This window comes from Macaca nemestrina, chromosome 13, assembly GCF_043159975.1.
Source record: "Macaca nemestrina isolate mMacNem1 chromosome 13, mMacNem.hap1, whole genome shotgun sequence".
In the NCBI taxonomy this organism is placed as follows: domain Eukaryota; kingdom Metazoa; phylum Chordata; class Mammalia; order Primates; family Cercopithecidae; genus Macaca; species Macaca nemestrina.
In genome coordinates, this window is record NC_092137.1 from 33,324,252 (window position 1) to 33,350,727 (window position 26,476).

Here is a 26,476-nt window from a genome sequence, read left to right on the forward strand (position 1 = left end):
GCTTGTGTGCTTCTGGGAAAGCTTCACAAAGGTATTGCTATTTGAACTTGGTCTTGAAGTATTGAATACAAAGGGGAGTAAAACTTGGCAGACAGAGGAAACAGCACATGCCAAAGCTTAGAGGTGAGAAAGGGCTATTACTTCCACTTAGCATTTAACCTTGCCCTCTACTCCCATTACAGTCTGGAATGCATTAACTCATTCTTCCCACTTGATCTCTGTCCCTGTATTATTTCATGCAATCCTCATATCAGCTCTAGGAGGAAGCATTATTGTTCCCCCCGCTCCTTTTTTTTTTCTTTCTTTTTTTTTTTTAGCAGATGAGAAAGCTCACACAGCTTCTACATGTCAGAGCTAGGATCTGATATACTGCCTTATTTATTGAGATGGAGTCTCACTGTGTCGCCCAGGCTGGAATGCAATGGCGCAATCTCAGCTCACTGCAACCTCTGCCTCCCGGGTTCAAGCGATTCTCCTGCTTCAGCCTCCCAGGTTGCTGGGACTACAGGCACGTGCCACCACACCTGGCTAATTTTTGTATTTTTAGTAGAGATGGGGTTTCACCATGTTAGCCAGGATGGTCTCCTGACCTTGTGATCCGCCCACCTTGTGATCCGCCCACTTCAGCCTCCCAAAGTGCTGGGATTATAAGCATGAGCCACCATGCCCAGCCTTGTCACTAAACTCGAGACTTTATTTGGATTTCATAAGTTTTTCCAATCACGTCCTCTTTCTGTTCCAGGATCCAGTCCAGGATACTACATTGCATTTACTTGTCTTGTCTCCCTAATGAATCTTTCCCTAGTTTTCGTGATCTTATCTGTCTTAAAGAGTATAGGCCAGAATCCTGTAGCTTTTCCCCACTCTGGATCCGTCTGATGTTTTTCTCATGATTAAACTGGGGTCATGGGTTTTTGGGAAGAAGAACACAGAGTTGAAAGGCTCTGGTCATCACATAATGTCAGGTGTACATTCACATGTCAGGGGTGTGTGATATTCTTGGCACAAAAGAAAGAAGACATTTGTCTGGCATGCGTATTTTATTAGAAAGCTTTCTTTTGGCTCAGAAATGTTATCCCTCATTAGAAAATAAAAATATTTTTATCCCTAGCATTAATCTATCTTTGTTCCCTTTGGTCATTTTAAAGACCCAAAGATCACCTTGTTCAAGATCACTGTGTTGCCTCAAGTTATTCCAAGTGTATGTGTCATTACTTGTCATGAATTACTCCTGACATTCTTAGCAACATAAATGAGTCAGTTATGTAAGATGTCTGGCACACCCTGACAGTCCTTGGAATGGAGGGTCTCTCTCTGCTGCAGACATCTTCACATGGGACTGCGTAATTTGTTGTCTTCTCTGAGAAAGTCAAAAAGAGTCCAAAGCACTAAAAATGTTGTCAGATGTTATATGAGAGATCCAGCCAGCTACAAGAGCTATTGTTGGTCCTCAGTTCGTGAACTGACATCCCAAGTATTTTATAGAATGTGCTAAAAGAAAATAGTGATGTAGGCTGATCTTTGCTGGCAACCATTCCTACAGCTAAGCGACTTAGAGTGTCTGAAAGGTATAAAATAATCTTTAAAATGAAAGTTACCTTGTTTAATTTCTCTATGGACAGGCAATATTGGCAGCCAGGAATTATTTATAAGTAAAAGAGACCAATAACACAATTGGTAAAACAAAAGTTTTTAATCAACTAAAGTAATTGCTATGAAATATTAAAGAAAATAAGAAATTTTTGAACTCTGATTACATTAATACTTTGTGTGAGCCCTATTTTAGGAAACTGTTTCAATATTTCAATAGCAATTTCAACGATTTCAGGAAGGGATAACCTGATACCTTGCTTATATCTGGATAAATTTAAAGAGTTAATGCCCCATTAGAGGTTAAGAAATGAAACTTTGCGGCCAGGCGTGATGGCTAATGCCTGTAATCCCAACACTTTGGGAGACTGAGGCAGGCAGATCACGAGGTCAAGAGATCGAGACCATCCTGGCCAACATGGCAAAACCCTGTCTCCACTAAAAATACAAAAATTAGCTGGGCGCAGTGACTCACGCCTGTAATCCCATCACTTTGGGAGAATGAGGCAGGTGAATCATGAGGTCCAGAGATCAAGACCATCCTGGTCAACAATGGTGAAACTCCCTCTCTACTAAAAATACAACAATGAGCTGGGCAGGAGGCTGAGGCAGGAGAATCGCTTGAACCCGGGAGGCAGAGGTTGCAGTGAGCCGAGATAGCGCCACTGCACTCACTCCAGCTTGGTGACAGAGTGAGACTCCATCTCAAAAAAAAAAAAAGAAATAAAACTTTGCTTAGGGTAAACACGTAATTGTCAATAATACTTGAGTGAAAGGCCTATATAGTTAATTGAGTTTTCCTGACAAACACTTTTAGATGCATTTTAAATAAGAAAATTTGAAGAAAACAACAGTCATACGTTGATCTATAGGACATGATTTTTTAAAAATCTCCCTTTTTTTTATTACTCTATTACTTCTTTTAGATTAGAGCTCCTTTCTCCCACTGTGAGTACAGGGCTTATGTGTTTTATATCTGTTCCCTTCGGTAATCTTCACAACAAACCTGTCATGTAGGTGATGAAGATTGGTTGTACCTACCATGTTTTAATAATCATAGACTCTTACAAGTTGGCTAGCTGTTCAGCAAAACATTCTGAGGTTGTATTTGCACTGACAAGACAAGACAAGACAAGACAGCATTATCTGCTTAGGTCAGACCAATATGATGGCCAAACAAAAACATCTGGAAAACTCTACTCTTACCAGACGTGTTCAAATTATGGATGAAGCCAGTCCTTTACTTCGGTTGTATAACTTTGCATACATGACATTTTCTAGGACACTTATTAAGAATTATATTCTTTCTCAGTTAGTGGTTTTATCTTCAGTCAAAGCATGTTTAAAAATCCTCACTTATCACTTTCTCCTTTGGTATTCAGCAGTCATCATAATACTACCATTTCTCTTGGCTTTCCTTGTTACTTTGAAAATGAGCCAGAGTTCTGTATACAACCGTTTGGCCTTACAGTTCAACTTCTAGATAAAGTAGAATTATCTGTTTCCTTCCGTAACTGCTTATGTTTTTGGTTTTGTTTTTCAAATTCCTAGTAGAGTTCTACTTCTGACTTCTTTCATGAAACTAAACAGGTCTACAAATTGTCTAAGCGCCATTATATTGTATCAGGTTCTGCCTTCTGTTTGCAACTTTAAAATATTTCATGTTGTATTCCAAGACACTGACGGTGAGGAGTATGATTATTATAAGTAGTTTACTGATTTATTGTCTATTTGTAGTTACTTCTATTCTGTAGTTCAGTATACTGAGGTTGATACAACAGCATAGGTGGAGTGATACATACTAAAGTGTGTAGTGCCAGACATAAGTACTACTATTATTTTTGTAACACTAACCCCAGAATGCATTGCAGGGAGCACTGCATTCTCCTGGGTAGTCCCTTTTTCAGAAAAATTGCCATTGTTGTGTTTGCAGATATTGATGAATGTCAGCAAGGGAATCTATGCGTAAACGGGCAGTGCAAAAATACCGAGGGCTCCTTCAGGTGCACCTGTGGGCAGGGGTACCAGCTGTCGGCAGCTAAAGACCAGTGTGAAGGTAAGAGTGTAGTAACATGAACTACTGAAACTTCAGCTTAAAGCACCTGATCTGAAAAAATGTACCCTCAATCAAATGAGTGTACCTTTTAAAAAAATTACCTAGATAATTGCATCATAGTGCCAGAAAGCCAGGGACTTAAACATAAATTAGGAAAGTCAATAAAACAAGATGGAAGACAATTAAATTTGAAAACCTATGGCATTAGCTATCAATGGCTAGGCATTAGTATTAGGAAGAAAAATTATTGCTCTCTGTGTAATTCTTTACTACAGAAGGCAATTTCCATTTAAACATGTAAATTAATTTAAAGGTTTTATATGCTTGGATTTCAGCAATTAGAAAGTCGTTATTTCTGGCTGCTTTATGCTGTGGAATGTTAATAACCTTAATTTTTTGTATTTAGTGTTGAAAAATTTTTGCCTTTTAAAAAAATCGCTAAAGAAGACTTCTCAGTGAAACTGTAATAATGTCCCCCTTAGAGATAAAGTTTGCAAAATATGTTCTGTTCCTATAGGTGATAGTGAGGATTCTGGATTTGCTGGAGTTGACCTTAGACTTTTTAAAGAAATATTTCATTGAATTTCACACAGAAATACTTCACTTCCCAATAAGTATGTGCTTCCTGAACTTGTGTCAACCACCTGTGTCAACCACAAGTGTCCAGACTTCTTGAGAGGAAACACCATTTCTTATTTAAGAACAGAATCCACACTGTATAAGGCCAATTGTTTTATAAAGAAACAATATCCATGTCTTCATGTATACTCTGTATATTCGATAAGCAAAAAAGTCTCCTGAGGTAGTATTACAAAAGCGACAATATATGATGGTCATTACTTGTATCAACATTGTCTTTCTAGAATTTACACTGATCCAATTGAGACTGATTGAAAATGTTTTTGAAGCACCACTTCTACAATTTCTTTGTATTCTCTTGCTCATAGACATTGATGAATGCCAGCACCATCATCTCTGTGCTCATGGGCAGTGCAGGAACACTGAGGGCTCTTTTCAGTGTGTGTGTGACCAGGGTTACAGAGCGTCTGGGCTTGGAGACCACTGTGAAGGTAAGAATTCCTCCTGATTTCAGAATCATAAAATGCCCAGATTGGAGGGAAATCTGGGCATCTTCTCAGCCTTGATCCTTTGAGCCCAATCTCTTGATTTCATAGTGAAGACATTAGGTCGCTGCACAGTGTCTTCCCGGGGTCACACAAATAATTCAAAGAAGGGAGTAGAGTCCAGATTTTCTTTGCACTGCTTGGAGCTGTCTTTTAGACTTGTGCCAGCCAGAGGCATAAAGGAATCAGTTTAACTTTACCAGCTATAGATGGTTTATAATGGGTGCATAGTTCTGAACTGCAACACCTTATTTATGCAGAACCAATTTCCAAATGTTCCAAATAAGTAAATACAACTTCAGTGTCCAGGTAATTAGAAGGTTTTTCAGAGCCAAACGTCAATTCAGTTTTTGGCTTTTTGCATAAAATATTTCTGAAAGATATCCCACGTGTCCAGCATCGTGCAGTTATCAACCACTTCCACTACTTGTTTGGCTAAGAAGCTCTCTGCAGTGGTTGGATGCCTGAAACAGGCCTGCTTATGGAGAGGGGAATATCTTCTCCCAGTGGACTTCTTTTTCACTTTTACCACCAGTCTGTCCCTTGTGACCTTGCTCTGTGTTCATTGTCCGCCTAAGTAACAAGCTTTTCCCCAGCCCACCTGGGGCTTCGCTGCATTTAGAGCCTGTCAGTTGTGACACCAGAATAGGAGTGTTGGCAGGGTTGTGTCTCCCATGCAGGGTCCGAGTTTTTGAAGGAGGGTCTGAATCCCACCTTTGAGAGAAGTGGATGAGCCTGTTGGTGAATGGTTTCATGACACGTATTTCAGCAGCCCCAAATCCTTTTTCACTACCGGTCCAGTTGATTGGAAAGATCCATTGTCGTTTACAGCATCTGCATTCCTGACCAGAGAACTTGGCACAAGCAGTCACAAGTGGCTGAGTCCCCATATCCTCCTGTTGCTGCGAGTGTAAAATGAGCCAACCCTCGGGAAGGCGATTTTGGCAGTGTTTTAAAGGCCTTAAAGTGTATACTGTTAATGAATCAGTAAATCAACTTCTAAGATTTTATCCTAAGGTGATCATGTTCCTCAAAGAGTTAATAACACCAATGAAAAGTTGTAATCAATGTACCTATTGGGGCCGGACGTGGTGGCTCACGCCTGTAATCCCAGCTCTTTGGGAGGCCGAGGTGGGCGGATCACCTGAGGTCAGGACTTAGAGACCAGCCTGGCAAACATGCTGAAACCCCATCTCTACTAAAAAAAATACAAATATTAGCTGGGCATGGTGGCGCGCACCTGTAGTCCCTGCTACTCAGGAGGCCGAGGCAAGAGAATTGCTTAAACCCGGGAGGCAGAGTTTGCAGTGAGCCCAGATCGCACCACTGCACTCCAGCCTGGTGACAGAGTGAGACTCCGTCTCAAAAAGAAAAAAAGAAAGAAGAGAAAATTAGCCAGGCGTGATATGGGCACCTATAATCCCAACTACTCAGGAGGCTGAGGCAGGAGAGTGGCCTGAACCAGGGAGGCGGAAGTTGCAGAGAGCTAACACCACTGTACCAGCCTGGGTGTGACAGAGTAAGACTGTCTCAAAAAAATAATATATATATATACACACACACACACATATATATACACACACACACACACCCCTATTGAGAAATAGGTCAGATAAGTGATAATATAAGATATGACTATGTATGAAAAAGTTGTGTTTTGGGAACTCTCTAATATGTGGGTAAATGATAATGATTCAAGGTAGTGGCATCCCAAGGGTGGGAGGGTCGGTCATGTTGGACGGAGCCATTTATGGAAGAATCTATTCTAGAACTAAATAACTGGTAAGGTGTATGCTAGGGCAGTGGTCCCCAACTTTTTTGGCACCAGGGACCAGTTTTGTGGAAGACAGTTCCCTGGATGGGGTGAGGGGGTGGCTTCAGGATGAAACCGTCCCACCTCAGATCGTCAGGCATTAGTTAGATTCTCATGAGGAGCATGCAACCTAGATCCCTCACATGCGCAGTTCACAAGAGGGTTCACCCTCCTGTAAGAATCGAATGCAGCTGCTGATCTGTCAGGAGGTGGAGCTCGGGTGGTAATGCTCCCTCCTTGCTGCTCACCTCCTGCAGTGCGGCCCGGTTCCTAACAGGCCACGGACCTGTACCAGTCCATGGCCCAGGGATTGAGGACCCCTGTGCTAGGGCACTGAAAACATAAACTGACCATCCGCATCTCTTCTGTCCTGATTCCTGGCCAAGCCAAGAAGGAACTGCAGCGCTGATTCAGTCTTGTGTAACTCATGTTCATCGGAGGGCATGTTCCTCTGCTTTGCCTCTTTTAATGTGTAAGCATCTTAACAGAAGTTTAAGGTTTTTATTCCAAAAACATCCATTTCATGAAAAGTCACAAAAAATTTTAGCAAACTTATTCTTCATTATTCATGTATATGAGATATGATTACGTTCCATAAGAAAGCTTCTTTTAGAATATATAATCAGGCCTTTTTCTTTTAAAGTCAGGACTAGTTTCCCTAGTATGCTGGGTTATAAATAGGACTGGAGTCCATCCAACTAATTTAGAAACTATGTTAGCACTTCAGCCTGCTAATTCCCAGCTAGCAATGTTTCTGACCCTCCCCAGTGATATTTAGCCGTAATTAACTAAGTTGTGACTGTTCACATGCCTCTCACAGCTGTGCAAGAAGAGTCATCTTTCTTGTTGGCTTTTATGTTTACATGTGTAATTTTCCCCTAAGAGCTCTGGCAAAGACCTTGTTTTCTGACGGTATTGTCCTGTCATCCTGCTGGCCTCCTCGTATCGTCAGAATCCCAAGTGTTGTGCCTGCTTCTGTGCGCTACCGACTCCGGCATGCTTGGTAGCCACTCATTCTGTGATAATGAGGGTGCCTCAATTGTCCTCATTCTTAGGGGTCTTGAGCATCTCAGCTTTCAAAGGTGAGTCAGCCTGTGACTCGTTCCCTCCAAGCACAGTCTTTAATCTCGTGTCTACCTTAACTTTTCCTCACTAAGGTTGCTCCCTTCAGTCCCTTACAAAGCTGAGATGACTCATTACTTACGATGTCTTTCCCTTTCCCTCTGTGCCCTTTGTTCTTGGTCATTTATTTGTGGACAAAATTTTAAAAAGGTGGAAAGGTGGGATAGTATTTCTTTCTGGTATTTCTTTCCAAATCAGAGTCATTCATACATTCACTTATGTATTCGTTCAAATACTTATTTAGTGTGGAACTTGTGCCGGGCACTGTTCTAGGCATAGTGCAATAAACCAAACAGAAATTCCTTCCCTTGTGTAGCTTACATTGTAGTGTGGGAGATAACAAAAAAATACAATAAATGGCCGGGCGTGGTGGCTCACGCCAGTAATCCCAGCACTTTGGGAATTCCGAGGCGGGTGGATCACGAGGTCTGGAGATCGAGACCATCCTAGCCAACATGGTGAAACCCCGTCTCTACTAAAAACAAAAATAAAAATAAAAAAATAAAAATTAGCTGGGCATGGTGGTGCACGCCTGTAGTCCCAGCTACTCAGGAGGCTGAGGCAGAAAAATCGCTTGAACCCAGGAGGCGGAGGTTGCAATGAGCCAAGATCGCGCCATTGCACTCCAGCCTGGGCAACAGAGCGAGACTCTGTCTCAAAATATTTATGTATGATAAAGAAGTAAAATATATAGTTTGTTAAATGGCAATACATTTTACAGAAAAAATAGAGTGGGGTATATGGGGAGTGCTGAGGGAGGGTGGTGATTTTAAATAAAGAGGCAAGTAGAGGCCTCCCTGGGATGATAACATTTAATCATTTATGGGTAGAGCATTGAGTTCAGAGGAATAGCAGGTGCGGATGCCCGAGGAACCAGCCGTGTGGAGACATGAGGGGCACCATGTGGGCACTTTCTGTTTTCGATGCCCAAGATGAATATTCAAAGGAAGATATCTGAAAGGCAATTGGATCTCTGCATTTGGAATTTAGGGGTGAGTTCTAGGCCATGAAATTGATTGGGAATGAGTATAGCTGAGAGAGAGAGAAATCCCGGGCCCTCCAACATTCAGAAGTGAGGAAATGGGTAAGAACCAGCAAAGGAGATTGAGGGAAAAGTGGCAAGTGACGAAGGAGAAAACCCAGAATCCAAGAGAAGAAAGTGTTTCAAGGAGGAGGGAGTGATGAATTGTGTCAAATGTGATTGCTAGGTAACAGAAGGACCAAAAGTTAACCATGGGATTTTTAGCAAGCTGGAAGTAGTTGGTGACATCAGCAGGCTCAGTCTTGGTGGAAAGATGACAGTGATTCACTGTTCCTGCCCTTAAAACCTGTTACTCTACTTCTGGGAAAAATAGATATTTTCGTACTACCTCAGGTGGTGGTATGAAACAGTACCATATTGGGCTCTCTTAATGTTCAACCTTTTTATTGCTTTGAAGACAGATAAAGGCTTTGCAAAAGAAAAAAAAAATTACACTAAACCTAACCCTAACATATGCTCAGCTTTCTAATGTATATAATTATTTATAAACACTTAATGCTGTTTTCCCTCACATTCATTTTTTGTCTTAGATTTTGGAAAATAAATGAGAATCAAATTACTTTAAAGTAGCATGAACAGAGCCGGGCATGGTGGCTCACGCCTGTAATCCCAGCACTTTGGGAGGCCGAGGCGGACGGATCACGAGGTTAAGGGATCGAGACCGTTCTGGCCAACATGGTGAAACCCCATCTCTACTAAAAATACAAAAATTAGTTGGGCGTGGTGGCGGGCGCCTGTAGTCCCAGCTACTTGCGAGGCTGAGGCAGGAGAATTGCTTGAACCCCGGAGGCGGAGGTTGCAATGAGCCGAGATACACCGCTGCACTCTAGCCTGGCAACAGAGCGAGACTCCATCTCCAAAACAAAAGAAAAAAAAAAAAACTGTCTGCTTTGCACCCATTAAAACAGTTGTAGAGCTATCAGAGTAAATGTGGAACAATCGGAGTTCTCAAACGTTTCCTGTGGGAATGTAATTGCTACAGCCATTTTAGGTAACAGTTGTTCAAAACTTAAATATAACCCTATTCCATGACCCCTGCATCCTTTTCCTGGGTATTTACTCAAAAAAGCTAAAAGCATATGTTCACACAAAGACTTATGATTCTAGAAATGTTTATAGAAACCTTATTCACAATGGCCCAAATGGAAGCAACCCAAAATGCTCATCAAAAGGTGAATGAGTAAACAAATTATGGTGCATTCATCCAATGGAATTCTGCCCAGCAATAAAGACAGAGAACTACTGATACGCACAACAACGTGGGTGAATCTCAAAACTATTATGCCGAGAGGAGGAAGCCCCCAAGCACAAAAGGAGTGAGAGGGAATGTGTTGGGGATGGAAATGCCTATTCCTTGATTGGGATGGTGATCACAAGGATGTGTATACATTTGTCAAAACTCATTGAGCTGGCTGGGCGCAGTGGCTCAAGCCTGTAATCCCAGCACTTTGGGAGGCCAAGGTGGGTGGATCATGAGGTCAGGAGATCGAGACCATCCTGGCTAACACGGTGAAACCCTGTCTCTACTAAAAATACAAAAAAATTAGCTGGGCGTGGTGGTGGGCGCCTGTAGTCTCAGCTACTCGGGAGGCTGAGGCAGGAGAACGGCGTGAACCCGGGAGGCGGAGCTTGCAGTGAGCTGAGATCGCGCCACTGCACTCCAGCCTGGGCGACAGAGCGAGACTCCGTCTCAAAAAAAAAAAAAACAAAAACAAAAAAACTCATTGAGCTGACTCTTAAGCAGATGAATTTATTTTATGTACATTATACTTCAGTAAAGTTAGAAAAACACATTAAAGAAAAAGTTGAGAACCTGCCTTAGTTGAGACAAATTCACATCACCTGTGTTTTATGTTTTAGGGTCAGTACCTGGAAGCATTTTAATTCTGGGTGAACAGTCATTATAATAACTTGTTTTTATTTGATAGAAAGAATTGATAAGGCACTCTTATTTCTCTTTGGTTTGCCCTATGAATAGGACAGAAGCCAGTTAATTGGTTGATTGGATTCTAGGAGAAAAATGAAATTCGGTATCACCGTACTTGAACCAGACAGCGGGGCGTATTAGACAGATGGCAACAGTCTCCATATTCACTTCTTCCTGGAATTGCTCATATTTTGGCAGCAATTATAATTATTTGCAAGAAACGCCATAAAATGCCAAATTCTGAGAAAACAAAGAAGGTTTTGTTCCTTAGCTTTCTTCATTGCTAATAACTTAAATCCTCACAGACACAACAGAAGAGGGGCTCATGGAGTACATTAGGAATAATGAGCTTTGACTAGGGGTAAACATGGTAATCAGCAGCCCTCGAGAAAGATCTGCCCGCGTTCATGCGGTGAAGGGGGGTAGTTAATTGTCTTTCATTCTCACAGTCAAAGCTCATTATTGGTTACATATACCACTGTGGGTTGCGCATTTGCTGTGAAATTTTTTAACATTCTTAAACGTTTTTTAAAATCCAGGCTACCTCAAACCTGTTTGTTACAGCTGCTGACTTAAGTGACTTAAACTAGGTTTTTGATCTTGCTGTTCTCCTTCTGTTCAAAAGTCCCTCCTCTTCCGACTCCCCCATATTCTACCCTAGTGTGAAATTTACTATAAGTAAATTTACAAATATGCTTCTGTTACGCAAAAGTTTTATTTTAAACTTTATGATACTCTTTGTCTAAATGCATATGACCCCTAAAGTCGATGCTATCATTTTGTCAGATAATTATATTTTGTGACAATTCTTGTGTTAAATTGGTTTGGACTTATAAAACAATGTAATGTTTTGTGTTTAATACAATATCATTTGTTTATTTTATTGTTAATAATACAGTATAGTTTGTTTCTTTGAATAGACATTTCTCTTTGGGAACAAAGACCATGCTGAAAACTTTTAAATATTTTCTATAATGCATAATACAGGAGCTTGTATAAGTAGATCAAGTGTTGCTCAAGATATACTTAATAAGTATTTTTGAAATATTTTAAGTCTTTATCATCACCAACAACATAATCAAGTAAATTATTAATTGCTTCAGAATTTTGACTATTCCTCTTCCATTTAATTTCATTTGATGTTTAAAAGTTCCATTTCTTGGCCAGGTGTGGTGGCTTACGCCTGTGATCTCAGCACTTTGGGAGGCTGAGGTGGGTGGATCACTTGAGGTCATGAGTTCAAGACCAGACTGGCCAACATGGTGAAACCCCATCTCTACTAAAAATACAAAAATTAGCTGGGCGTGGTGGTGGGCGTCTGTAATCTCAGCTACTGAGGAGGCTGAGGCATGAGAATCACTTGAACCCGGGAGGTGGAGGTTGCAGTGAGCCGAGATAGCACCACTGCACTCCAGCATGGGTGACAGGGCAAGACTCTGTCTCAAAAAAAAAAAAAAAGTTTCATCTCTTGTTCAAAGCAAAACACCTTTTAAAATGCTTTATTTAAAAAAATGTTTTTAAGTTGTCGTGTATTTAAAATTATATATTATAAATGATGTAAATTAGTGCACCTTTACATGTAAGAGAAATGTCTACTTTTCTGATATGTGATTTATTTAGTCTTTAAAATTTTTTAAATTGGTTTTTAGATATCAACGAATGCTTGGAGGACAAGAGTGTTTGCCAGAGAGGAGACTGCATTAATACTGCGGGGTCCTATGATTGTACTTGCCCAGATGGATTCCAGCTAGACGACAATAAAACATGTCAAGGTATTTCTTGCTCTCCTTTTCCCCAGTCATTATTTATGTGATTCTTCAGTTCTGCCGTGTTTCCAGATGATAGTCTGTGGTTTTGCCACGTGATTTGTATGTCAATAATCTATGTCCATTTTTGATATTAAAATACCTGTCTTGGGTCCACATCAAGTGCAGGAAGGTGTTGCTTTGTCAACATAGTGTCACCTGAAACTCACACCAGTCAGAGCTGTGTCGTCGCTCTGCGTGCTTCCATGCTGAGGTCACCTGTACTTTACTGTTCCTTCCATGCTGTAACCTTGGCACTGGGTTCTGAATTATCTTTGTAGCGTCTTTTATGGGCATATTTTATTTTGTCTCATAGGTGATATTTATCTGTCCTTTTCTGACTCTGTTTTTATCCAGTGCCCACCATTGCTTTTTTTTTTTTTTGAGACAGAGTCTCCCGCTTGTCACCCAGGTTGGAGTGCGGTGGCATTATCTCGGCTCACTGCAACCCCCTCCTCCCAGGTTCAAGCGATTCTCCTGCCTCAGCTTCCTGAGTAGCTGGGATTACAGGTGCCTGCCACCAGTCCCAGCAAATTTTTGTCTTTTCATGGAGATGGGGTTTCACCATCTTGGCCAGGCTGGTCTTGAACTCCTGACCTCATGATCCACCCACTTCAGCCTCCCAAAGTGCTGGGATTACAGGCATGAGCCACTGCGCCTGGCTCACCATTGCTTTTTCTTTTCCTAAAAAGCCTCACTAATAATTTGTTCAAAATCATGAAGAAGGGGATCTTATATTTTTTCAATGTCCTGTCACGTTTAATCTTCCAAACTGTACAGTGCACACAGGGTGCTAATAAAAACACGGCAACACGACACAGGTACTAATAATAACAATCACAGCAGCTTTAACTGAGCTGCTTCAGTGTGCTGAGTACTGTAGATATCTTGGTATCTCTTTGAATTCTTACAGCAACTTCAGAGGTAGCTTTTCTTGAATTCATTTGGTGCATGAGTAACTGAGGCTCCGAGAAGTTAATGAGTATGCTGCTCTCTAATGAGTGGTAAAGTTGAGATTTGAACCCAGGATCTTTTCCCACTACTCTTCCCTACATTACCATACCAATTATTGTTACATTTATAGCCAAAACAAAGAATAAAGTGAAATTAAGTGATTTCTCTCACAAGGTAGCCCATTGAGTCATTTCGACACCATAGCTAAAAAAAATTAAATTCTCTAGATTCTGTATACCAACATTTTTAGCTATACCTGACTTGCCCCACAAGCTTTCCTATATTTACTAGTATTAGTAAACCCATGTTTATATTTTCCACTGAAAATTCACACTTATTTTACCTTTATATCTTTTTATTTCTGATACCTGATAAATATTATTTTTTCTTGTTTATCTACCATTATGGAACTGTGCAGTGTATCCCAAAGCACAAATAGATAAAAAAATCATTGGAGTTACTTTTTACCCACTATTACTGAATATGTATGATTTTTTTAAAATTCTGAATTGCCATGAATTATATCTCATCTCTCATGTCCCAAATAACGGTATTCTTGTAGTAGAAGATGGTGTCTATTCTCTAAGATAGTGGCACTGGAATTATATATCTGTATTACCAGTCACACCCAACTGTGTTTCAGAGAAATGAAAACATGGACCTTTGCCACAAGGTTTTTAAAAATTAATTCCTTTGCTGATCCCAATGTTTAAATATATACTTTCCTGCACTTGATGTGTACCCAAGACAGATATTTTTAAAATCCCAAGGTTTAAATATACCATGTACCTCATTTGAGATCATGCATTTATTTGCCATCCTAATGCAATAAGGTGAAATTCAGTTTTTTCCAATGCAGAAATTAAATGTGCTTGGATTTAAAGCAAAAGAGAAGGAACATTTGAATTATAAATATATGTGAGAATATTTCCACTTTGGGACTATTACCTTTTAACAAAATGAATCTTGATTTATATAAAAATACCAAGAGATGGAAACAAAAAAAAAAAAAGGAAAACAAACCCTGAATCTTGTTTTTATTATCGGCTTTTTGGCTTAAAAGTATATTTTCTTTTCTAATTCTTCTCGTCACAATTTGTTTTAGCCAAATACAGGCAAAACCAAATCTTAATAAAAATGGACCAAGATTTCATATTGCATAAATTTAACTTCTAGAGTTCAATCACACGGAACTAATTTAGTTATCTGATTCATTAATTGCACTACTCCATTCTCTCAATATATTAAATTTGTGTCTGTGGTTTGATATCACCTCTCAAATATGTAACTACTCCAAACATACAGGGTTTTATTGACTATCAATCATTATTAAATTGACTTCATTCTCTGTCACGTTTATTCCTATTTTCCAGAATAAGTTAATATGTCTGAAAAATGTAAATCCAAATAAATGAGAAGAAGCATTTCTGAAGTAGGTCTTAGTACTGTTTAAAGAATAGTGTCTGTGAATCTGTTTTATCACCCACCGCCTCCTATTAGAAGCTGTATGTGATGGCATATATACTCACCTTGTTTTGAATTATCTCTTTTCGCTATGTCACTAGAGGCAGTTTTGTGATCTTTCACTCTGCCTGAAATTAGTAGCCTACTTTTCTCTAATCCCTGATCATGTCAGCATTCTGTAGAGAGGTGTAGATTTCAGAGTTTGTTTAAATTCTGAAAATGTAATTGATGGCAATGCTAATAACCATGGACATGTTTGAATAACAGTGTGTGATAGGCATACACTTTAAACCTTACCTAATGTTCTGAAAATACTTCTATATTCAGTAAGGCATTTTCGGTTGGAAGCATGTTTAAGATTTTCTTTCCCACACAAAACTAACGATAATATACAAACAGTATGGAAATTCCATGTTAATAGTCTCTTTAGAAATGTGGCAGGATACATTTGAGATTCAGAATGCAGTTCAGTTTCATGTTTTGATTTACGCATGCCAAATTATGAATTTCTGTGGAATCGCGGACCCATGAAAGAAACCCAACTTAAATATAATCTGGCTTTCAGCTCGAAGTTACTAGCAGCATAGTTTAGAAATGCCTCAATAAGTACAATCCAAATTGAATGCATATGTTTCCCTAGTTCCAAATATTCATGTTGTTCTTTCTTAGCAGTTTCCTGGAAAAAAAAAAAAAAAGAGTCTAGGAATTCATCTTCAGTTCCTGTCATCAAACTTTTGAGACAATTATTTGTGTTAATCAGTGACTTTTTTGATGCAAAAACTTTGTGCACGTTATTCCCTATGCAAAGTTGCAAAGCAGGTATTTTTTTAAAGGACCACACTGAGACATAGTATAAAATAAGAAGGGGGATCAATAAGATGGATATAGGTCCTGGGCTTGATCCCCAGGCCAGTGGAACTTCATGCCACCTTCTTCCTTAGATAGAGGTAATTCTTGGGCAGCAGGTTGGAGATAAAGAGTGGATCTGAGGACCAAAAGGAGGTCAAAATTCAAAAAGGATGGTCAATCTAAGCTATTACCAATAGCTAGAGAACAAACATAGACAATATCAGAGATTTTATTTAAAAAAGTAAAGAATTTCACAGAGTAAAATCATTTTGAGAAATATATAAGTAGAAAATGGTTCATTGACCTTGCTTGAAATACCTAAAAACTAGTGACAGTAACAAGAATAGGAGAATTGTTAAGAAAGTATGAGTAATTCCTGCTTGGTTTCTTATTTTTATTCAGCAATGGGCAGGCCAAATAATCTGAATTATGAGGCAGATGGAAGGGTCAAGAGTTCAGGATTAATAAAGGAAGATGGTTAAATCAATAATTGCCAGAATTTCTGTTGCACAGGAAGATCAACAAGTCAAAAAGAAGAGCTTCAGGAGATTCTGGCTGTAGGGAAAGGGATGACTTTATTGAAGACCACTGGGTCAGTGGCCAAGCATGTTCTAGCAGCCAATAGGAAGAACATACAATCTGTACCTTTTCCCTGTTCTTATTAAGCTTTGCAGTATTCATGTGGGTTCCTGTACTGAAGACCTCTTTTGTAAGAGATAAAGGGAAGGCCTACGAGACTTCGGGAAAATAGGAAAACAACCTTAGTGGAGCTCTGCCACCTGAATGCTGCTGCTAAGGACATGTGATCATTTTTATGACCCCAATTAACTAAAAAAACCTTCACTAGTCACCATTCAGTTAGCAGAGAATGAAAATAACTGAGAAATTTTGTGGTGGACAAACATTCATAAGACCCTGCAGTGTACCCAGTAGGAGTCAGGAACTCAGAGCTTTTCAACTGAAATGTGGCAGGATACATTTGAGATTCAGAAAGCAGTTCGGTTTCGTGTTTTCGTTTACACATGCCAAATTATAAATTTCTGTGAAATCACTGATTAAGGAGCCATCAGTGTAATGAGGGACACAGATGAGTAAAGCAACAGTTAGACAGTTGCATGTATCAGAACCATTGTGGACAGGTGAACCTTTCTCTAGGTGCTTTATGTTTCATCTTGGGCACCGTTAGCCGATATAATCAGAACTGCTTTAAAAGAGCTTTTTACTTCCAGTAAACAGTCCGTGTGTTATCAGTGTTTGGAAGTAGCTACCTGAGAGGCTGAGGAGAGAGGATTACTTGTGCCCTGGTGTTTGAGACTGCAATGAGCCGTGATCATGCACTGCACTGCAACCTGGGCAATAGAGTGAGACCCTGTCTCTAAAATAAATAAATAGGCCTTCTTTTACTTGTATTTTATTTCTGTTACCCATTTCCAATGAGTTATAGATTGGAGTCTATTTCATTTATATATTCAGCAGGTATTTGTGAAGTGCCATTAATGAGCCAAATACTATAAATAAGACATGTCTAGCCTTGCCCTTAAGAAGCCCACATCCTAGGGATGGATAGGCAGAAATGTAACAAGGTACTACAGACTCTAACAGCTGTGTGCATGGCAATGGGAGAGGACAAAGAAGAACACAGCATTCTCACCAATAAAGAACATCTCTCAGAGTTGTGGAGTGTTCCTCAAGCCCCTATATGTCTAAAATAAGGGTAGCTTTGGGTTGAACCTATGAAATCGCTTTTCTTGCAGGTCAAAAATGGTTGTACATTGTCTATTTCCTGACTCAACCCAAATAGTTTCTCTCTCATAACTCAGCTTGTCCTGTGGTTGATTTATGGACAAATGGTATAGTTGTGCCACTAAATACATGTTCAGCCATGTCATAGTAGATTTCTTTACCATCTGTTTGATAGTATATGAGAACAAAACCAATTTTTTTCAAGTTTTGAAGACTCTCTTTTAAATTACAGATATTAATGAATGTGAACATCCAGGGCTTTGTGGTCCTCAAGGGGAGTGCCTAAACACAGAGGGTTCTTTCCACTGTGTCTGCCAACAGGGGTTCTCAATCTCTGCAGATGGCCGTACGTGTGAAGGTAAGATAAAGCATACGAAATCGTATTGTTGTGTGATAAGAGAGGAGATTGCTTTCACTTATACAAAGACTTGAAGACACTAAGAGGTACTGCATAATTCAAAGCCTCAAAGCGTGTATGCATCGAAGTAAACCATACCTGAAAGCTCAGGGGTTGCTGGGATTTACGAACAGGATAACCTAAGGTTATGATGATAAAAACACCTACAGATGGATCCACGACTGGTACTGAATTAATGAGTTGAAATGTGTAGGGACTGATAGGAGACATATGAGAGACCCAAAGGAAAACCATGAAAACTTCCCTTTCCCCTGGGACTCTGCCTCTTTTCATTGTGCTTCATGTAGATCGTCTTGATTATTCTGTTTATAAAAAATGCCTTGCGGCTGGGTATGGTGGCTCACTCAGCACTTTTGGAGGCCGAGGCAAGCAGATCACTTGAGGCCAGGAGTTCAAGACCAGCCTGGCCAACATGGTGAAACCTCGTCTCTACTAAATATACAAAAATTAGCCGCGCGTGGTGGTGGGTACCTGTGATCCCAGCTATTTGGGAGGCTGAAGCAGGAGAATCGCTATAACCCAGGAGGCAGAGGCCGCAGTGAGCTGAGATTGCACCATTGCACTCCAGCCTGGGTGACAAGAGGAAGACTCCGTCTAAAAAAAAAAAAAAAAAGAATGTCTTGCTTGATTTTTCTGTATCACTGTGAACAGATCTTCTAGAATTCTCCCCCTAATATCCTTATTTCCAAGGCAGTATATTTACTTACCTATCAATATTTATTATCTCCTAAAAGCTAATTAAGTTGTAAGATGTTAAGATAATGCTGTTGGCTTCCTACTTACAACCTCTTTATGTTTGCAAGAATATAGCACTGATTATTTTTGTAAGATTTGTGTTCTTGATGATCTATTATAGCTTGCTAAATGGAGGAATAATTTACCTGAACCATTTTAAAAGTAAACTGAAAAGATTCCCATCAACATAATTTCTAGATCTCTTTTGAGAATCTAGATTATTGAAACTCAGCTATATTTTAAAGAAGTCAATTGCAAAAGTTTTGTTCTGGGTCTAACGTAGTACCCAGATTCTTTGCTCTAAAAAATAGTGCAACAGGAAGTATCTGCTCTCCTTGCTAGTACCAGAATGGAACCAAGCCGAGTGCCAGCAACCAGGTTCATCTGAAACTAATTATTATATTGGGAGAAATAAACTGATCTTGTAAAGAGCGGAAGATTGTTGAAATTACTCTCCTGCTGAGCAGACAAAACATGGACACCAGATTTGACTTGCATTGGGAGAGAGAGAGTTCAGGGTGGGATTGAGCAAACGGGTTGAGGGGTTTGGGAGGGATAGGAAGTTGAGAAATGGAGGAAAGCATCATAATAATGTGGGTGATGAGAGATTTATAAGAAATCCATGCTTCAGTGCTTCAAGTTTTATGTTAATTTTATATTTAGAGCTTTGAGACCAGAGCTTTTAGAAAAGACACTCCATGAATGCATACATTCTGCAGAGATTACACTATTCCTCAACTTGAGGGATAGGGTGCAAGCCCATCCGAGTCACTGATGAAACAGATTTGCAGAATTCCTAAACTCCAGAAAGATGCAGGTTTGCTTCTTTGCTTAGCTCTAAATCATGGATGGTAAAGGCTTGCTTCACTAAAAAATGCTCTCTGGTATAACTACTGATGGTTGTGCCATGCAAAATTATATTCAGAAAAAAAGCATAAGTGACCTCAAGTGCTCACTAGTCAAAGCTGTTGTTCCAAAAGAATATGCTAAACATAAATATATTCACATTTATTTTGTCTTTTGCACTTGCTATTTAATTCTGTACTTTTTTAACACAGATTTCTGCAACTTGAGAGTTACATAATCACTGTAATTTAGTTGCAGCTCTAATTTTGTTGGTCATTGACTTGGCAAAGACTTGAATTTAAAAATGTGGTTTTAGAAAACTTGTAATGCTTTATAAATTACTGCACTCATTGAGTATACTCTTTGTGACACTTGGTCCATACTGCCTTGACTCCAGAAACTGTACAATTTTATAAGTAATGAAATACAAGTTGGGATATTATGTTGGTATTATACATGGTAGTGTAACTAGAAATCTCCATAATTATTATGCATGTTATTCTCTTTCTGGAATAAGTTCTGCATGGATTTTATTTTTTATGGGCTTAATCCAATATTCTAAATTGGTCCAAATTTTCCTTTGTTAGACTGAGTCTGAAACTTATGGCAGTAGTGCTATGTCCTGATTCTACCTCTGGCTGTGCTGCAGGACAAAGCCAGCTCGTGTGATCAGGATTCAGCAGTGAGGCTGATGTGTGATTGAAATTTAGTAGTGGAGCAGTTGTGCATAGTACTTGAATTAACACTGAGAAGCGGCTGGCATTCTTATCTCATGCCCATTCACTGATTTGCTTCTGAGCTTCTCTTCGAGGAGCTGAAGCTGTGTTGACACCAGGGCTGACCTGCCCTACTATACGCAGGGCTAAATAAGCCCCACATAGCTGAAGGAAGGAGGGCCCTTCCCTGATTTCCCATGACTTGGAGAAGTGTCAGCATCTGGTCGTAGTTAGTGAACCATAATGAAGAGGCAAACTCTGTCAACATGAATTGTCTTAAGTGTAGCATGGCAGCTTCTATAGAAATAAAAATGGCACCACTGGCTTCTTCCTTTCCCTTACATGTATAGGTTGAGTATTCCTAATCTGAAAATCCAAAATCTAAAGCACTCCAAATTCTACAACTTTATGAGTGCAGATATGATGCTCAAAGGAAATGCTCATTGAGCATTTCAGGTTTTAGATTTTTGGATTAGGGATGCTCAACAGGTGAGAATAATGTACACATTCCAAAATTACCACCCCCCCCCAAAAAAAACATCCCAAATCTGAAATACTTCTAGCCCTAAGCATTTTGGATAAGGGATACTCAATCTGTATATGGTAGTCTGGGATACATACCTGGGAGAGGAAGGAGAAACTCACCATGGTTCTCCCATATCAGATAAAGAATGGTGTAATTCACAGTTCAAGTAAAGTGGGAAGTAGGTGGTGGGTGAGCAGCTATTTATCATTTATTCACTCACGTAACCAGTATTTACTGAGTTCCTATCTGGTTCCAGGCCCTGTTCCGAGGGTAAAACGTATAATTCTTGCCTACCTGAAGCCTACATTCCACTAGGGGAGTTGGGGATAAAGAAACCAATGGTATGTGTAGGATACATCACGTATTTATAACATAGCATAGTTACCCTTTCTGGATATAAATAAGTGCAGAGTGTAACGTGTCATATATAATATAATACACAGGATATTTTTTTCAAATCCCAGACTCAGATGTCAGGAAATTGCAGGGGAACAGCACTCTTTTGATTGACTTCTGCCACACTTCCCTTTCCTCTCTCAGTTATAGTTTATCTCCGTCTGCCACCTTCCTTTCATGCTATAGCCAGAGCTTTTCTTTCACTCAGCTCATTGTTTTATGGTCCATTTGACTGTATCCATTTGTTTAGCCTTTTTTACTTTTGCCCTTTTTTATTGTGGAATTTTAATTCACATGAAAAATACTCATCATCAAGCCTGGGCAACATAGCAAGGCCCTATCTCTACAAAAAAAAATTTTTTTTTATTAGCTGGACATGGTGGCTCATGTCTATAGTCCCAGCTACTCAGGAGACTGAGGCGGGAGGATTGCTTGAGCCCAGGAGGTCAAGGCTGCAGTGAGCTATGGTTGCACCACTGTACTCCAGCCTGGGTGACAGAGCCAGACCCTGTCTCTGGAAAAAAAAAAAAAAAAAAAATCTGGCCAGGCATGGTGGTTCACACCTGTAATCCCAGCACTTTGGGAGGCTGAGGCAGGTGGATCACCTGAGGTCAGGAGTTCGAGACCAGCCTGGCCAATATGGTGAACCCCCGTCTCTACTAAAAATACAAAAATTAGCTGGGTATGGTGGTGGGCACCTGTAATCCCAGCTACTCAGGAGGCTGAGGCAGGAGAATCACTTGAACCCAGGAGGTAGAGGTTGCAGTGAGCCGAGATTGTGCCATTGCACTCCAGCCTGGGCAACAAGAGTGAAACTATATCTCAAAAGAAGAAAAAAAATCCTTATCATTGCATTCATAAGCTGACTTGAGATTCGGTTTCTTCATCATTAGTAGAATGCGTGCGGGAGAAAATTAGGGAAACTTGTGGTAGTCAGATTCCTAGGGGTCACCATGTCTGTCCCTTGGCCCATGGGGGAAAACCTCCTGGTCTCTGACTTTGTGTCACCTCTTTTCCGTGCCTTCTTCCTTGCTGCACTCGGCCAGGAACAACTGTGCTCTCTCAGGCATGTGCCCAGGCTGAGCAAGGGCTTGTGTGACTGCAGTGGAATCCGGCACACCTGTGCACTCCATCCTGTTCACATGATCCAGCGGCCATGTTCGTCTAGCAGGGACCCCAAGGAGCCCAGCCACACAGCCAGCAGCTTATAGGACCTGGGCACCTTTCCCTCCAGTGTTGGCCAGGCTTGGTTAGTCATGGCTAATTAGGCCTCCGAACAATGGCCAAAATCACTCCCTGAAGTATTGTCTTTTAGAAAGCATCCTCATTCATTCCTTCATTTGATGGCTATTTATTGTCTTACCTGTGTGCCATCCACTGTTCTAGGTACTGGGGCCTTGTTGGTGAAGAACAACAAAAGATCCCTGCTTACTTGGAGGCAATAAACTAATAGATAACTAAGATGTTAGAAAGTGTGATAAAGGTCGGGCACGGTGGCTCACACCTGTCATCCCAGCACTTTGGGAGGCTGAGGCGGGTGGATCACTTGAGGTTAGGAGTTCCAGACCAGCTTGGCAAACATGGTGAAACCCTGTCTCTACTAAAAATACAAAAATTAGCTGGTTGCGGTGGTGCACGCCTGTAATTCCAGCTACTCAGGAGGCTGACGCACGTGAATTGTTTGAACATGGGAAGTGGAGGTTTCCGTAAGCCAAGATCACACTGCACTCCAGCCTGGTGACAGAGCAAGACTGTCTCAAAAATAAAAAATAAAAAAAAAAGTGAGATAAACTCTATGAAAAAAAAAGAAAAGGTAGAGCACAGTATGGGGCAGTATGGGGGACCTGAAGGGTAGAGCAAGAAGTGGGAAGCTGCTTTGATGCTAACTGGGATGGTCAGAATCGGCTATTCTGCTTCTGTAAGTGAACTAAAATTTTCTGTCTGAGTGAAGAAATGAAGCCATATGAAGTGCCTGTCATGTTCAAACTGGTCTTCTACTGGCTAAGTGATAAAAGCCCATCAATAAATAGGTAAGGGAGCATGAGATGGCAGCCGACGACTTTCTTCCAACTGTCAACGTGAATTCTATTGTCCAGACAAGAATAAAAAATCAGATACAGTACAACACCAAGAGTTGTAAACACTTCATGTAAACTATGGACTTTGGATGATAATGATGTAAGAGTTCATCAGTCGTAACAACCATCCAGTCTGGTGCAGAAGATTGGCAGTGGTAGACGCTGGGAGCTGGTGTGAGGGAGACAGGATATAAATGAAAACTCTCTGTGTAATCTTTTTGGGAACCTAAAACTGCTCTTAAAAATAAAGTCTTTTTGAAAACTCAAACATATTTTTGGCATTACCTTTTTTTTATTGGAAAGGAAAAATGAAAACCTTTCATTTTATTAATAATTCTATATTCCACTCCTGTATTGTATTTTCCTCTCTTGGATGATGATGGTGTATTATTTCTCACTTTTCAAAATAATAACCTGGACTGAGTATGGGATCAGCAGCTTCTGCTCCTAGTTTTCAAAAACAATTCTACTATTTGCTTGAAAAATTGAGCACTGCAAGATTGGAAGGGGGCTTCTTGTCACATCTAACCTGAACTCTGACTCCCACAGTATACCCAAAGCATCCCCAAAGCATTCAGGAATCAAGTCCTATTGCTAAACATCTACAGAGACTCTAATCCTGTAACCTTCTTGAGTATTTACTGTAAATCACTCCTTGCTTACACATTCATCTGAAATGGAAACTGGTAAAAATTGCCTGTTTGTTGACATGTCCTGAGAGTAGTGATATCACAACCGAGAGAAGATGGATTCAAACTCTCAGGCTAATTTTGTATTCATTGGGAACCAGAAAACATAATAAAGACAACATTGCCAAATCAAAAAAGAAACAAATTGGGAGCAGACGCGGGGTTTGTTTTCACACTTTTAGGTCCATTTTCTATGAACGAGGGAGAGTGAAAGCGTCAAGTCATACACAGTGCCCCAAGGCAGTTGGTGGTTTTGTGGCATGGATATAGAACTATCTATCACCGAAGAGAAAATGTTTTTGAAAATGATTTAGCCAAGTGGGACGCTGAAGAACTCTGACGTAGTAATATATTACATGTGGTGTGCTTAGCCCAAGATTTTCAGGTTTTTAGGAGTCTTTGGGTCTGAAACTGAAAACTCTACTAAGAGATGATGATTTTAGTATTTCTTAGTAGAGAGAATTTTAACAACAGAATCCACTCTCTTCCATGTGTGAAAAGAAAAAGGATCATACAACATTCTAGGTAAAGAAAGAAAGTGGCTTCCAGCTATAAAAGCTACTGTTCACACTCACTCTTCCTGTGAATGTACTTCTGCAGAAGTGAGTGAAAATGGATGTTTAAATCATTAGGGAGAGAGCTGAGGAAATTTTTCTGGAATGAGTTGCTTTTGGACTTGAAATGCAGATTTTCCATGCATAGCTTGATTGTCTTCCATATATCAGCATTTGTATAAAGGAATTCATAATAGTAGCAAAAAATTTGAGAGCTCTTCGTAAGCCTTTTTTTTTTTTTTTTTTTATCACTGCTGACCTTTTCAAACCCCAGAGCTATGGAAATCATCTGTTCATAGAAGGAGAAGTAAACACTTTCCTTGCAGCCAAAAAAATAGGCCCAAGACTGCCAGAAAGTGAAGTCCATGACTAGGCTAGCTGACCCTGCATACCTTATACTGACATCCACTCGTGCTCTGGGCTCTGGGCATCCTACATCTATTTTGGTGACTCCTTTGATGTCAACAACCCGAGTTCTTTTTAGATCATGGAAGGTTATTGTAAGCAGTGTTTCTGTACTTGAGACCTGAATTGTAATGCTTCATACGCATGTTCTGGAAACAGTTACTTTTTAGACATCTGATAGAATATTAAGCGACTATCTTGGTCTCCCACTGTGAGTGGACTGGAGGTACATTATATATCTGATTGCATGATTTTATTAAAACAGTGTCTAGTTAATGTATAATAGCATTCACTGAGTTCTTATTACAAGCCAGGCACTATGCTAAGTGCATTGCACCTGCCTTCTCATTTAATCTTCACAATAAACCTGTAAGTAGGTTAAGTATTAATTGGTTTGATTTTGGCTGCAACAAACAGCTTAGAATGAGGAAATACATTATACGAATCAGAAGTATAGTACAAGATTGTTACCACTTACCTCCTGTCGTCCCTATTTAAATGCTGTTTCCATAGTGAGCCGGTTTCTAACCATCCTTTCTCAGATTCACTCACCCTGTAATGAATGAATTCACTTCCTGTTTTTTTTTTTTTTTTTTTTTTTTGCTTTTTTATTTCTTTACCACCTTATTCTACTTCTTTACCTTGTTTATTGTTCTTTGTCCATTGCTAGACTTTAAGGCCAGTGAAATAGGGATTGTTCTGTATTTTTTACAGCTCTGTATGCCATTGGGAATACAGACGCTACTCAATTTATGATAGGGTTATATCCTCATAACCTATATGAGGTTACATATAACCTCATTGGTTACATGTCCAAATAGGTTATAAGGACATAACCCTATCATAAATGGAAAGTCAAAAATGCATCAAGTACACCTAACCTACCAAACATTATAGCTTAGCCTAGCTTGCTTCTAGCATGTTCTAAACATGCTCAGAACACTTACACTAGCCTATAGTTAGGCAAAACCATCTAGTACAAGAAAAACAATTGTATAATAAAGTGTTGAATATCTCATGTAATTTATTATACTGAAAGTGAACAACAGAATGGTTGTATGGGAACGTGAAGTACAGTTTCTGCTGAATGCATATTGCTCTTGTACCATCATAAAGTAAAAAAATCGACCGGGCGCGGTAGCTCATGCCTGTAATCCCAGCACTTTGGGAGGCTGAGGCAGGCAGATCACCTGAGGTCGGGAGTTTGAGACCAGCCTGGCCAACATGATGAAACACCATCTCTACTAAAAATGCAAAAAATTTACCCAGACGTGGCACGCACCTGTAGTCCAGCTACTTGGGAGGCTGAGGAAGGAGAATCACATGAGCCCGGGAGGCAGAGGTTGCAGTGAGCTGAGATCACACCATTGCATTTTAGCCTGGGTGACAGAACCAGACTCCATCTCAAAACAAACAAACAAAAAGTCCTAAGTGAAACTATCCTAGGTTGGAGACCATCTATAATCAGTTGGGGCACAATACGTATTTGGCAAATGAACCAAGGGAGAAAGGGACAGTCTGTAGCTCATCCTGGACTACTAGGAAATGTTCTTAATAAGATTACTCCAAACTGAATGTGATGTACACTTCTGTGAATCCTTCCCTATTTTTTGAAGACTTGATT

The 26,476-nt window shown here is 40.0% G+C and overlaps 1 protein-coding gene across 18 annotated transcripts in view; it reads left to right on the top strand.

The window, feature by feature from the left end:
* The window catches only part of LOC105464817 (latent transforming growth factor beta binding protein 1), a 445,139-nt gene that overhangs the window by 341,237 nt on the left and 77,426 nt on the right, over positions 1 to 26,476 (top strand). For all 18 annotated transcript variants that reach the window (XM_024787691.2, XM_024787692.2, XM_011712889.3 and 15 more), the window contains 4 exons: positions 3,524 to 3,646; positions 4,594 to 4,716; positions 12,324 to 12,446; positions 17,722 to 17,847. In XM_024787691.2, coding sequence (XP_024643459.2) covers positions 3,524 to 3,646; positions 4,594 to 4,716; positions 12,324 to 12,446; positions 17,722 to 17,847 — 495 coding nt within the window. The remainder of the gene's footprint in view (positions 1 to 3,523; positions 3,647 to 4,593; positions 4,717 to 12,323; positions 12,447 to 17,721; positions 17,848 to 26,476) is intronic.